The sequence below is a fragment of the Delphinapterus leucas genome, chromosome 1 (genome assembly GCF_059928025.1).
Source record: "Delphinapterus leucas isolate spDelLeu-1000000601 "Yukka" chromosome 1, BTC_Dleu_Yukka2, whole genome shotgun sequence".
In the NCBI taxonomy this organism is placed as follows: domain Eukaryota; kingdom Metazoa; phylum Chordata; class Mammalia; order Artiodactyla; family Monodontidae; genus Delphinapterus; species Delphinapterus leucas.
The window spans coordinates 115119867-115135383 of NC_143129.1; the positions used below are offsets into that span (position 1 = coordinate 115119867).

General features: G+C 35.2%; 1 protein-coding gene across 1 annotated transcript in view; it reads left to right on the top strand.

Moving 5' to 3' along the window:
* Positions 1-15517, top strand: part of COL24A1 (collagen type XXIV alpha 1 chain) — a 430389-nt gene that overhangs the window by 185116 nt on the left and 229756 nt on the right. Inside the window, exon 20 of the mRNA XM_022580934.3 lies at positions 4808-4861. Coding sequence (XP_022436642.2) covers positions 4808-4861 — 54 coding nt within the window. The remainder of the gene's footprint in view (positions 1-4807; positions 4862-15517) is intronic.

Consider the following 15517-nt stretch of genomic DNA (forward strand, 5'->3'; position numbering starts at 1 on the left):
TAAGTGAAATAAGTCATACAGAGAAAGACAAATGCTACATGATCTCACTTTAATGTAGAATCTAAACTAAAACAAACACAAAAAATCCTCATAGATACAGAGAACAGATTGGTGGTTGCAGGAGGCAGGGGTCAGGTGGGGAAGGTGGGTGAAGTGGGTAAAAGGGTGCAGACTTCCAGTTACAAATAATTCATGGGGAGGTAATGCACAGTATGGTAACATAGTTAATAACACTGTATTGTACATTTGAAAGTTTCTAAGAGCAGATCTTAAAAGTTATCATCACACACACACAAAATTACAACTAAGCATGGTGATGGATGTTAACTAGATTTACTGTGGTGATCATTTCTTTCTCTCTATATTTATATACAGGTGTTTTACACCTGAAACTAATATGCTTTATGTCAATTATATCTCAATTTTTAAAACAAGCACCGCAAGTCAGACTGCTCATCCTTTTCCTCACTAAGGTGTTATATTTTCAATTGTGATGTGACAACTTAGATAGTGAAGCACATTGTGGGAGAAACCATTTTGACTTTTCAGTGTTTACTAAAGTATTTTAGATGAAAAAAAATAAAGCATTTTATCAGATTTTTGTTTTTAATTTTTTTCTGCATAGTTTCATGCCAATGTAGTTTTCTAATGAAAGTTATAGACTCTGAATGGTGTATTTTTAAATCTTTCAATCTCTGAGCTCTCTGAAATTTTGCTACTTGGCAAGGATGGCCACGTCCTGTCATTTGATTTACATTTTCAACAATGAATTAGTTAAAAAAAACTTTATTTTGTAGACATAGGTTATCATTAAAATTCAGTTGACCCAGTTAACTCTGATTTTTATATTTTAAATTTATTATTTAAAAGGTAAGATCTTTACTTGGTGGTAAACCAGGTACGGAATTTTTTTTTAAGGGCTTCAAATGCTTGGCTTTCTTATTTATTTATTTATTTATTAATTTATGGCTGTGTTGGGTCTTCATTTCTGTGCGAGGGCTTTCTCTAGTTGTGGCAAGCGCGGGCCACTCTTCATCGTGGTGCGAGGGCCTCTCACTCTCATGGCCTCTCTTGTTGCAGAGCACAGGCTCCAGACGCGCAGGCTCAGTAGTTGTGGCTCACAGGCCTAGTTGCTCCGCGTCATGTGGGATCTTCCCAGACCAGGGCTCGAACCCGTGTCCCCTGCATTATCAGGCAGATTCTCAACCACTGCGCCACCAGGGAAGCCCTGGAATTTTTTAAATAATAAAAATATTCCCATTAGCTCTCTGTTTTATGCATGGCAGTGCACATACATCAATCCCAGTCTCCCAATTCATCCCACCCCACACTGTGTCCACACGTCCGTTCTCTACATCTGGGTCTCTATTCCTGCCCTGCAAATAGGTTCATCTGTACCATTTTTCTAAATTCCACATATCTGTGTTAATATACGATATTTGTTTTTCTGACTTACTTCACATTTTATGACAGACTCTAGGTCCACTGCCATGTGTAAAACGGATAGCTAGTGGGAACCTGCTGTATAACGCAGGGAGCTCAGCTTGGTGCTCTGTGGTGACCTCGAGGGGTGGGATTGTGGGTGGGGGTTGGGAGGGAGGTCCAAGAGGGAGGGGATATATGTATACATGTAGCTGATGCACTTCGTTGTGAAGCAGAAACTAACACAACATTGTAAAGCAACTATACCCCAATTTTAAAAAAACAGTTTATTTAAAAAAATATATTCTTTGGCCAAGTTTCAAAGGTATCTTATTTGAGGAGATTTTTTTCCTCCTTTTAATAACTATACTGATGTGCTTCTGAACTTTTAAATGAAGTTTTAATTTTAAAATATTCAACTTACATGGCTATAATATAAGAACAGGTTTGCTGACATCTTTTGTCTCTTATCCCCTGGTCTTTGGTACTTTTTGTCTTTTAAATATTCCTTTACTATAATTTTAATGATTAAGAAGGAGCAGATATTCATGCATATATACTCAATAGTTCATATTTATCCAGAAGCCACCTCATAACGTTTTTCTTACTGTTTATTGAAAGTAAAGCACAGACACTAAAAACTATAAAACAAATGTATATCACAAACAGTTATAAGACAAACACTCTTATAACTACCACACAGGTCAGGAATAGAACTGCCAGTTATCCCCAGAAACTTTTATGGATCCCAACCCAGCCACAAGCCTATCTCTCCTGCAGTAAGTAAGCAGTTCCTCTTTTTTCTTTTATGGTTTATCACTCGGGTGTACATCTTTTAAAACTGTAGTTTAGTCTTGTTTGTTTTACTCTTGTGTCTTTCAGTCTACAAGTTCTCCTTCCATTGCCTTTTCCCCACTTTATAATTTAATTGTTGAAGATCCCGAGCCATTTAACCTGTAGAGATTCCCACAGCCTGGATTTTGCTGATTATAGTCTCATGGTGTAGTTAAGCATGTTTCTCCCTCTGTATTTCCTGCAAATTGGTAGCCACATATAGAGGCCTAGCCAAGGTCAGTTTTGCTTGTTTGTTTTTGGCAAGACTATGGGTGATATTGTGTTCTTTCATTAGGAAGCACAAAATATCTATCATCATTCTGTGATGTTAGTTAACAGTTGTGATTCCTCAACTCCCTACATACATTAGATCATTTAGGGGATTGCAAAATGGAGATATTCTTGTTCTTTCACTTCTTTTTCATTTATTGGCTGGAATACATCCCCTAATCTACTATTTGGTTAGTTGTGTTATTGTATGTATAGAAAAGGTGGAATAAATGCTTGATTCTTCACCTTTGTTTACCAGTTTTGGAAATAATGAGTTGGCTTTCTTTCATCTGCTAAATGTGAATAATTTTTTTTTGTATCATTTTGAACTTCTGAATTGAATCATATTTGACCTGTTGCAATCCATTGCAATTTTTTTCCTTACTGAAGTTCATATTGTCCCATTTCTGGCTGGTGAGATCCTCTTCAAGCTCGCAGAGTTCTTTTAACGTGACTCCAGGTTTGATACCTTTTACAGCTTGGTTTCTAGTATGACAAGGTGTTCCAGGCTCAGCTGGAGAATGGACAGGAATTATGAATTTATCTATGAGCATGCTGTGAACCAGTGGTTGTAAACTGGTATTGAGGGGCCAAAAGTAGCCACCAGCCATGTAGTCCCTTTTTATTGTCAAAAGAAACAAATCATTATTCAAGAGCAAAAAAAATCAATTTTTTTAGCATTTACTATGTGCCAGGTGTTGTACTAGTTTCTGGGAATATGGTGGTTAATAAGAGATAAAGCTGCCCTCAGGGAATTTACAATCTGATGAGGAAAACAATACAAGCCAAAACACTATCAAGTAAACTTGTAGGACCCTACGATGGTGTGAGTCTTAGAAGGGTCCTAACTCAGGGTATTGGAGGTCAAAGAAAGATTTGCAGGTGATATATTATTTAATCTCCTATTTAAAACTTAAGTGTTCCAGGTAAAGAAAGATAAGGGAAAATTACTCAAGGCAGAGAAAGTATAGATGAACCTGATTTCCTTTAGTTAGAAAAGCCATCAGCATGTCTGTATTAAACATATTCTGTTCCAAAACTTCCAGAAATCTGATCCTGTGTCCAGTCTTTCTGTTACCACTGCCTTTTCTCTTGCCAGAAACGACCACAAGTAATATTTTTCTCCACAGAATCCAAGTTTTAAATTGGAGTCATTTCTGTCCTAATCCAGACTGGATAAGTTGGTATCACTTACTGTTGATTTTTTCTTTTTTTCCAAGATGAGTTTTCCAGAATCAACCTTGCTATTCCATCTTACTTGTTGGCATTTTAATTACCATAATATTTACCCCTCCAATGAACTGTCTTTTCTAGCTGACATTCATACTTAATTGCAGCCTTCTTTACTTTTAAAGATATGATTCTTGTACTTATCCTACTTTTTATTCCTTTGTCCATGTCAGAAGGAAACACTGAAACAGCTTATCTGTGACAAAATACAAGGAAAACTATAATTATTAGCTTATTATCAATATTGAAACTGATCATGATGAAGTTCATTCTAATGTATTATTTCAGTAAGAATATCTACCTAACCATTTTGGAGCAACACTGTTGGCCTTTTCTCAGCACAGATTTTTCTGACACTTTGGTCCATTTCTATTTCTTGAGAAAACTGTTTTAGACTGCTAAAGTATAATTTCTGAAAAGGTAAAATTATGATTTTCAGGCAAATATGAAGTAAACATGGGTCAAAGATTTTATTCAATTTGTTAATTAATGATGGAACCAGTAAGATGTTAATACAAATTCAAAGAACATTGAGCTATTTACAGACAATTGAATATGGGAATGTTAGAATAAGATAGTTGAGTTCGATACAAAACTGATTAGTATCCTGTATGTTAAGCTATATAACCTTTGGGGTTATTGTTTTTTTCACCAAACAGAAGAATTAGCATATAGTTAGTAAACAGTGAGTCTAACAAAGTACATTTCCCTAATCCTTGGGTGGCTCTGTGTCCCATATGACACTGAAAAGACCTGTTACTTTTTTTTTTTTTTGCCTTTTTTTCAAGTTGTGAATGATTAGAGAATTTTCTTTGGGTCTGAGGATTGTTCATGAATAACTGATGAAGTAAGCTCTGTTTTAGTATACTTAGTAAGTTTTGTATTCCAATGTCAGACAACTGCCTAACGATTAATCTTTAATATTGAAGTTTTGAGGAGAATAAATCATTTTTATTGGACATCAAAGAAAGGCAAAGGGAATTTCTATATGCTTAATAGATTTAAAGTAATTTGCTATGGAATAAACTCTCTATATTTTTATGTTCCCTAGGGTTTTCCTGGAGATATTGGGATTCCTGGACAAAATGGCCCTGAAGGATCAAAGGTAAGGAAAAAAAAAAGAAAAAGAAAAACAGAAGAAGAAAAAAGTATGGTATCTGTAGTTTTCTAATGTCAACTCTCAATGAATGGGTAAAAAAATATTTTAGAAATATCAGAACATTTCTGGATATTTTTGAGCTGACTCGGTGCATTTAAAAAACCTTGTACAGCTTGTTTTGAGATAATCAGGAAGTAGTTTGCGTGTCTGGTTGTTCTTTTGGTATCATTTGTTTAGTAGGAGTATGTTTATACAGCCTCTTGGGTTCAGGTCATTGAAAATGATTTTCCTGGTTTGGTCTAGACTTAGATTAGGGTGACGATATTTGCAAAGCACGTAAATAACTGAAAAAAACGATTTCTTATAAGAGGTGAAAAAAATTTAAAAACCCAAAAACCTATAGCCTACACTGAATAGATGAGAGTTTTCTGACCACTAAAACCCTTTAGGGCCTATTAAATATCCACTGATTAAAATAAAAGAAAGCCTATGGTGTTCTGGAATTTATACATAGTACAAACTACCTGCAGAAACCTAATCATTTCTAACTTCCTTTACTGTTGTTGTGTATGTATACCAGAAATTATCCATAGAAAACCTTTAAATACCAAGCTTTGCCAAGCAGGCTGACATAGAATGAGCATCGTAAACAAATAAAGTATTGTGAATAGACACAGGACAATGAAATAGCCTGAAGTTTGGAGAACTGGCAGGTTATGAAGTGTAGCTGCTGTGGAAGGTTGTTAGTGTGAGTAGAGAGGAAGTGTTAGGGGATGAAGCTGGAAAGGATATTAATATAGCTATATTTGTTAGTGTACTATAGTGTCAAGTACTACGGTACTGTAGTAAATGTTTTACAGATACCTCATTTAATCTTCACAACATCTTTATGAGGTGGATTTTATCCCCATTTTATAGATAGTGAAGTTATTCCCTCAGTCACATAACTAACAGGTGACTTAGGATTCTCACCCAGACATGATTTCAAAGTCTGAGCTCTTAACCACTTAGTTTGGGGATTAAATTGTGGGGAAGGTTTAAGACCATGTTGAAGAGTTCCTACTTCTACCATGGGCATCATGGAGTAATCAAAGATTTTTAAATAGTAAAGTAATCTAGGTGATTTATGTTTTAAAAAAGATACCTCTTATGTCAGCATGGAGGATGGTTTAACAAGACAAAGAGATGAGGTAGAAAAAGCTAGAAAAGAAGTTATAAAGATCTGAAGTGAAATAGAACATTCATTTAATCAACAAATATTTACTGGCTGCCTCTTATGTGACAGCCACTGTGCTAGACCCTAGGGCTACAAAGATGAAAAGTCCTGCTTCCTACTTTCAAGAAACTTACAATCTAGAGAAATATATGCAGGAAATCCTTTATAATAACCATGTGAATAACATATAATATGTGATACTGTGTGAGTATATGGTTAGGGGACTTGGATTACACTTTGTAGAGAAGGTAGCACTTGAGCTGACATGATGAATGAGTCAGAATTTGTAGACAGACAAGTAAGATATATGGCATTCAGGAAAAGGAAACCTGTGAGAGGATGAAGGTGCAGTATTTGGAACACATTTGTACTAAAAGTTGTTCATTCTTTATGTGAAATTCAAATCTAACTGGGCATCCTGTGTGTTATTTGAAAACACTACTGGCCACCTAACAACTCTCCCTGTACATATTCAGCCATATTTCCCCCTCCCTTTCTGTCTCCACAGAAAAATTATTCCTCCCCCTCCCCAGTATTCAAATTTCACATATGTTTTGTATCAAACCCTCTCCTCACCCCTGAATGACCTCATGCCATCAATTATCACCTTTATCCTGATCTCTCCTTTGACTCAAAATTTCCTATCTTTGCCCTTGAAACCATTTTCACTGCCAATGTTTTAGTTTAGGCCCTATTTACTCTTCACCAGGATTAGTGCAATAGCCCTCTAATTGTTCTTGCCACCATTCTGGCATTTCTTCAAATCTACATCCAAACTACTGATGTAATAATGTTTGTAAAGTATAGATTTCATCATGTCATTCTTGTACTTAAATTCTTCAGTATCTCCATAGCTTCCAGGTTAAGGATTATAATTCTTTACTTTTTACACAAGGTTCTTTATGACCTACTCTCCCTCTCTAACTCTGTTGTCATCTAGTCACATCTCCCATTGCTCTTTCAAAAGCGTTACTCCAGGTAGACTATTTAGAGTACCAAACCATGCCATACTTGTTCAAATCTCACAGCTTCCTGCATGCTGTTTTTTAATCTGGATCTGTGCCCTACTTATCTAGCTAACACCTACACATCCCATGCCACATTGTCCAGGAAGCTTTTCCTGTTCCTCTCAAATCTAATTGAGATGTCTCTTCTCTGTATTTCTAAAAAAAATCTATCAAGCACTTATCTTCATATAACTGCTGATTTGCTTATCTCTCTATTAGACTATAAGCTTTTTGAGAAAGACACTAATTGGTTTTATACATATCACAATAACCATGATAATATTCATAGCACATAATAGGAACATAATAGATATTGGCTGAGTGGATGATTGATTGAATGACTATTTAAAAGCTAATTCAGAAATAGAAACAATACAACTTGGCAACTGATTAAATGAAGGTGATGGGAGAAAGAGAAGTCAAAGATAAAACCGGGACTATGACTTGGGTTACTGATGTCATTGACTTAACTAAGGAACTCAGAAGGAGGAGCAGGTTTAGAAGATGGGGAAGACAAGAAATTTGATGCTGGGTATATTCAGCCTGTGGTATCTGGTTGACGTCGAGACAGAAATAATCAATATCTAGTAGTAAACCAAATCCCAAAGTAGAAATAGTAGCATGAATGGACATTGAGAGAGAGAGGTAATATAGAGAACTGAGTTGAGAATATCTCATATGTAATTTAGCCCCTTACCTGCTGTATACTTAGGAACTTGAACTTGATGCATATATAAACACATTCCTTTTTCCATTCATTCAGAAATTCATTCGTTTAACATTTATTGAGTTTCTTTTATGTTTTAACCCAAGTACTAAATATGGGTTGATAACGATTTCTGAACTATGGTCCCTCCCCTTGATGAGATTACAGTTCAGAGAGAGGTTGGAAAAAAAAAAATCACAAAGTATTGTAAGACGTGCTATATAAAAGAGTTGGTGAAGGGCTATGAGAGCCTAGATAATTGAGCAACAGATTCTGCCTTAGGAAATTGGGAATTACTTCAAGAGGAAGTAATAATTGAACTTAATTTTTTTTTCTTCTGTAGGGTTTCCTAACTTTAAAAAAATGTTATTGAAGTATAGCTAATATACAATATTATATAAGTTACAGGTGTACAACACAGTGATTCACAATTTTCTAAAAATTAAAAAAATTAATTTTATATTGGAGTATAGATGATTAACAATGTTGTGTTAGTTTCAGGTGTACAGCAAAGTGATTCAGTTATACGTATACATGTGTATATTCTTTTTCAAATTCTTTTCCCATTTAGGTTGTTACAGAATATCGATCAGCATTCCCTGTGCTATACAGTAGGTCCTTGTTGGTTATCTATTTTAAATATAGCAGTGTGTACATATCAATCCCAAACTCCCAATCTATCCTTCCCCCCCACTTTGCCCCCCTGGTAACCATAAGTTCATTGTCTAAGTCTGTGAGTCTTTCTGTTTTGTAAATAAGTACATTTGTATCCTTTTTTTTTAAAGATTCCACATATAAGCGATATCATGTGATAGTTTTCTTTCTCTGTCTGACTTACTTCACTTAGTATGATAATCTCCAGGTCCATCCATGTTGCTGCAAATGGCGTTATTTCATTCTTTTTAATGGCTGAGTAATATTCCACTGTATATATGTATGACATCTTCTTTATCCATTCATCTTTTGATGGACATTTAGGATGCTTCCATGTCTTGGCTATTGTGAACAGTGCTGCAGTGCACACTAGGGTGCAGCTATCCTTTCAAACCATGTTTTTCTCTGGATATATGCCCGAGGGTGGGATTGCTGGATCATAGGGCAACTCTATTTTTAAGTTCTTAAGGAACCTCCATACTGTTCTCCACAGTGGCTGTACCAATGTACATTCCCACCAGCAGTGTAGCAGGGTTCCCTTTTCTCCACACCCTCTCCAGCATTTATTGTTTGTAGACTTTTTGATGATGGCCATTCTGACTGGTATGAGGTAATATCTCATTGTAGTTTTGATTTGCATTTCTCAAATAATTAGTGATGTTGAGCATCTTTTCATGCACCTCTTGGCCATCTGTATGTCTTCTTTGGAGAAACGTCTATTCAGATTTTTTGCGCATTTTTTGATTCAGTTGTTTGCTTTTTAAATATTGTGCTTCATGAGCTGTTTGTAAATTTTGGAGATTAATCTCTTGTCAGTCACATCATTTGCAAATATTTTCTCCGTTCTGTGGGTTGTCTTTGGTTTTGTTTATGGTTTGCTTTGCTGTGCAAAAGCTTTTGAGTTTAATTATGTCCCATTTGTTTATTTTTGCTTTTATTTCCATTACCCTAGGATATGGATCAAAAAGATATTGCTGTGATTAATGTCAAAGAGTATTCTGCCCATGTTTTCCTCTAAGAGTTTTATAGTATCCAAACTTACATTTAGGTCTTTAATCCACTTTGAGTTTATTTTTGCGTATAGTGTTAGAGAATGTTCTAATTTCATTTTTTTTTTTAACACGTATCTGTCCATTTTCTCCAGCACCGCTTATTGAAGAGACTGTCTTTTCCCCATTGTGTAGTCTTCCTTCCTTTGTCATAGATTAATTTACCATAGGTGCATGGGTTTATTTCTGGGCTTCCTATCCTGTTCCATTGATCTATATTTCTGTTTTTGTGCCAGTGCCACACGTTTTGGTGATTGTATCTTTTCTTTTTTTTTTTCAAAGAAGATGTTGGGGATAGGGGTTTATTAATTTATTTATTTTTGCTGTGTTGGGTCTTCGTTTCTGTGCGAGGGCTTTCTCTAGTTGTGACAAGCGGGGGCCACTCTTCATCGCGGTGCAGGGGCCTCTCACTATCGCGGCCTCGCTTGTTGAGGAGCACAGGCTCCAGATGCGCAGGCTCAGTAGTTGTGGCTCATGGACCTAGTTGCTCCGCGGCATGTGGGATCCTCCCAGACCAGTGCTCGAACCTGTGTCCCCTGCATTAACAGGCAGATTCTCAACCACTGCGCCACCAGGGAAGCCCTGGTGATTGTATCTTTGTAGAATAGTCTGAAGTCAAGGAGTGTGATTCCTCCACCTCCGTTTTTCTTTCTCAAGACTGCTTTGGCTATTCAGTGTCTTTTGTGTCTCCCTGTAAATTTTAAGATATTTGCTCTAGTTCTGTGAAAACTGCCATGTGTAATTTGATAGGGATTGCACTGAATCTGTATATTGCCTTGGGTAGTTTAGTCATTTTGACAATGTCGATGCTTCCAATCCAAGAACAGGGTATATCTTTCCAAATGTTTGTGTCGTCTTCGGTTTCCTTCATCAGTGTCTTATAGTTTTCAGAGTACAGGTCTTTTGCGTCCTTAGGTAGGTATATTCCTAGGTATTTTATTCTTTTTCATGCGATGGTAAATGGGATTGTTTCTTTCATTTCTCCTTCTGATGTTTCATTGTTACTATATAGAAATGCAACAGATTGCTGTGTATTAATTTTGTGTCCTGCAACTTTACCAAATTCATTGATGAGCTCTAGTAGTTTTCTGGTAGCATCTTTAGGATTTTCTATGTGTAATATCATGTCATCTACAAACAGTGACAGTTTTACTTCTTTTCCAATTTGGTTTCCCTTTATTTCTTCTTCTTCTCTGATTTCCATGGCTAGGACTTCCAAAACTATGTTGAATAAAAGTGGCAAGAGTGGATATCCTTGTCTTGTTCCTGATCTTAGAGGAAATGCTTTCAGTTTTTCATCATTGAGTATGATGTTAGCTGTAGGTTTGTCGTATATGGCCTTTATTATGTTGTTGGTGTGTTCCCTCTATGCCCACTTTCTGGAGAGTTTTTAATCATAAATGCGTGTTGAATTTTGTCAAAAGCTTTTTCTGCATCTATTGAGATGATCATTTGGGTTTTCAATTTGTTGATGTGTTGTATCACACTGATTGATTTGCAGATATGGAAAAATCCTTGCATCCCTGGGACAAATCCCCCTTGATCATGGTGTATGATCCTTTTAATGTAGCACTTTTTTATTTTATACATAATAGTTTGTACCTCTTAATCCCTACCCCATCTTGCACTCCACCCCCTAACTTTATGTTTTAAAGTATGCATATCATACTAGGTGAAGAACACAAGATGGCTTTGTAAATCCTCTTCAGTTTGTAAATTTTGTTTCTATTAAATTTTTGTTAAGAACAGTGTCAGAGAACTGAAGAAAGGCAGTTGACCTTTTGAATAGTATTATAATAGTGATCTTTAATACTTCTCATTACTTCCTTTTGTCTTAAAATTACAATATAAAAGTGGGACAAAAGATCTGAAAGCCAGACATTTTAATGAATATTAATGGTTGAATTTCCAGTGGGTAGTAGTTACTTTTTAGATTGCTTTATCTAAATTTTTTCAACAAACATGAGCTTTTAGCCTCATCAGCACCAACATTATGAGACTAATTGTTTTTCTACACATGACTGAATTTTAATATAATATCATAGATGATTTAATCAAAATAACCAGAGAATTTTAAAGGAAGAGGAATATTATTTTACATTTTATAGGTTGGGAAGGGTCTGTTTTTGTCTCTCTTTTTCGTCCTTCCTATTTGCCTCAAAATTGTTTCTAGAAACAGAAGGGAAAAGTAGAGGCAAACATAGTGACCCTATTTGCCTGATGTGTTTTTTTAGTTGTGTACACTATGTCATGGAAGCATCTTAAAACTTCCTTTATTTTCGTATATATGTCTTCTTTAGAAAGTGGGGACAATATAAATTATTCAAGTTATGTTTCAGTTATACAAGATGGCCATCAAAAAAATCATGCACACTCTGTTTGAAATACGTGGTTACGCTATTTGCAAACTTTTCCAGAGCAATTTGGCACAGCTCTAAAGTAGCCTTTTATTTTCTCCTCATTTTCTGCCAGTTGACTAAAAACCTCAAACTAACATTGGAAACTTGTGTTAACTATGGTTCTGTTGATTGTGGGACTGTGTGTGTACGTATATGTGTATATAGATACAAAGCATACTTCAACAAGCCTTCTTGAGAGCTACCCAGTTTGGCAATCTGCTTTCAAGCATCCCATAACATTAGCAAAACCACATCCCTTGCTGCTTACTGCAGAAAGTGAGTACCCAATAAATATTCTCTGTTCTCCAGTAAACAGAGGAGTAACTTATTTGTTGCCATAATGGTTTATGTTGTTACTGTGGTTATGGAATTAAGGATGGTAAAGCAGGCTGTTCTTGTTTGTTGTATAACATCCCTGGTAAGTTTTTTGAAAAAGCCTATTCGTGAGGTTATGTTACAGAATATATGGAAATAATTTTTACACTGAGTTATTAAAATATGTTATGTGTTTATCTATATAGCTAACAGATTAGTTATATTAGTTATAATAGATCTGGTGAACTAACTTAATAAGAGGAAAATGCATTCCTAAATAGTTCTCTGAGATCACCTCAAGCCAGCCCTGAAGATTCACATTCCAAAATCAAGATTTTGTTCGCAGATTTCTTATTTTAACCATTTTATATTCCAGGCAGCATTTAGTTAGCTGAGAAATATTTATTGAGTTATACAATGGGCAATGGACTTTGTTAAGCAATTACTTGGAAATAAGATTCAAACATGCTTTTCTGTCTACTAGGAACTTGTAATCCACTGGAAACATGAGATTTCCACGTGTGAAAAGTTAAAAAGTAAACTAGGCAGCACATAATAAATGGATAAGGAGCTCAGAGAAGAGAATAATTTGTGTGGCCATTTTTCTGAGAGTCTTCATAGAGAAATCAGGATTTGAGTTGGATGAGTTGGATTTGGCCAAGTAGAAGGAAGGAATGAGAGATTTTATGCAACAGGTACAAAACCAACACAATGATGGAGGTGTGGAAATAAGCCTACCTGACTTAAACAAAAAAAGTTAGTAGGTAGATTGTGACTGATCTTAAATATAAAGTTGAGGAGCTTGAATGCTAATAAGCCCATGGAAGTTTTTTTGTTTTAATTGTGGTAAAAAGCATATAACATAAAATCTACTCTCAAAAAATTTTTAAGTGTACAGTACAGTACTGTTAATATATGCATATTTTTGCACAGCAGATCTCTAGAATGTTTTTATCTTGCATGACTCAAACTCTATACCCATTTAACAGCAACTCCAATTTCTACCTCCCCCAACCACTGGCAACCATCACTCTCTTTCTGCTTCTATGAGTCTGACTACTTTAGATACCTCATACAAGTAGAATCATGCAATATTTGTCTTTCTGGGACTGGCTTATTTCACTTAGCATAAGGACTTAAGGGTTCGTCCATATTATAGCCTATGTCAAAATTTCGTTCTTTTTATTTTTAAAAACACAACATGTTTATATTTTAATACACAACCAAAATACAAAACACTATAGTAAATTGATGGCAATAAAATATGGTATTTCATTTGCATTGCATGACATACGGTTAACATCCTTAGTCGTAAATGAGTTCTTAGAAACCAGTAACGAAGATGTCGATATACCAAGAGGAATGGGAAAAAAAAAAAAAGAAAATGAAATAATACAAGTAACTAGGAAGGATTAAGCATATATGAAGATGACTGAGCTGAACAATAACAGAAGAAAAGCAATTGTTTTGTAATATCATATTACCAAAGATTAGAAATTTAACATTTATACAGTTTTAGGAAACATACCCACGTAAACACAGGGGGACAAGATTGATGAGGTCCTGTCTATATAGTAAGGGAAAATCTAGTTTGGACTCAAAAGTATAAATTTGGGATATCCTTAGTCCTAACAGTTCCGATTCATTGGAATTATTTCAACAAATTAGTTGGATAAATTTACAGTTTATATATAAACCATGTTTACTGCATAGAAAATTTGTAGCTAGTATTTGGACCCCCCCCCAAAATGACTTGCATATTAATTTGTTTATCAATACACCCAAAAGGATGTGCACAAAATTTACACAGTGAAACAAAATAGAATTTTGTTCATTTTAAAGGCTGCATAATAATAGTCCATTATCCAATAGTCCAAAACCCCACATTTTCTTTATTCACTCATCTGTCAATGAACATTAAGGTTGTTTCCACCTATGGGCATACCTTGGAGATTTTGCAGTTTCAGTTCCAGACCACTGCAACAAAGTAAATACCACAACAAATCCAGTCACACAAATTTTTTGGTTTCCCATGCATACAGAAGTTATGTTTATACTATACTGTCATCTATTAAGTATGCAATAGCATTATGTCTAAAAAATGTACATACCTCAATTAAAAAATACTTTATTAGTAAAAAATGCTAACCATCATCTGACAATGCAGGGTTGCCAAAAAGTTTCAATTTGTAAAAAATGCAGTATCTGTGAAGTGCAATAAGGTGAAGCTTAATAAAATAAGGAATGCCTGTGTGAACATGGTAGTGCAGATATCTCTTGAAATCCTGTTTTTTATTCTTCTGTATAATACCCAGAAGTGGGATGGCTGGATCATATGGTAGTTCTATTTTAATTTTTGGAGGAACTGTTTTCACAGTGGCTGTACCATTTTACATTCTCATCAACAGTACACAAGGTTTCAAATTTCTCTACATCTTTGACAATACTTGTTATTTTCTGTTTGTTTGTTTTATAATGGCCATCCTAACAGGTGTGAGGTGGTCTCTCATTATGGCTTTGATTTTCATTTCCCTGATGATTAGTGATGTTGAACAATTTTTCATGTGCCTCTTGGCCATTTGTACATCTTATTTCCAGAAATATGTGTTCAAGTACTTTGCCCATTAGTTTAATTGTGTTATTTGATTTTTGCTATTGGGTAGTGGGAGTTCCTTATATATTTCAGATATTAAACCCTGTCAGGTATTTGGTTTGCAAATATTTTCTCCCATTCTTTAGGTTGTCTTTTCACTTGGTTGATTGTTTTCTCTACTGTGCAGAAGCATTTAGTTTGATGTAGTCCCAGTAGTCTCTTTTTGCTTTTGTTGCCTTTGCATTTGGTGCCAAATCCAAAAATCATCACCAAGACTGATGTCAAGGAGATTTCTGCCTATATTTTCTTCTAGGAGTTTTATGGTTCAGGGATTACTAGTCTTTAATCCATTTGCTCATTGATGTAAGTGTATTTTAAGTTGATTTATGTGTATCGTGTAAGATGAGGTTCAATTTCATTCTTCTGCATGTGGATATCCAGTTTTCCTAACACCATTTGTAGAAGAAACTACCTTTTCTCCATTGTTTAGTCTTGGCACCCTTATCAAAGACCATTTGATGGTATAAGCATCAGTTTATTTCTGGGCTTTCTATTGTGTTCCATTGGTCTATATCTCTGTCTTTTTGCTGGTACAAAACTGTTTTGATGATTGTAGCTTTGTAATATGTTTTGAAGTCAAGAAGTGTTATTCTTTCTCAAAGTTGTTTTGGTCAGGGTCCTTTTTGTTTCCATATGAATTGTAGAATTCTTTTTTTATCTCTA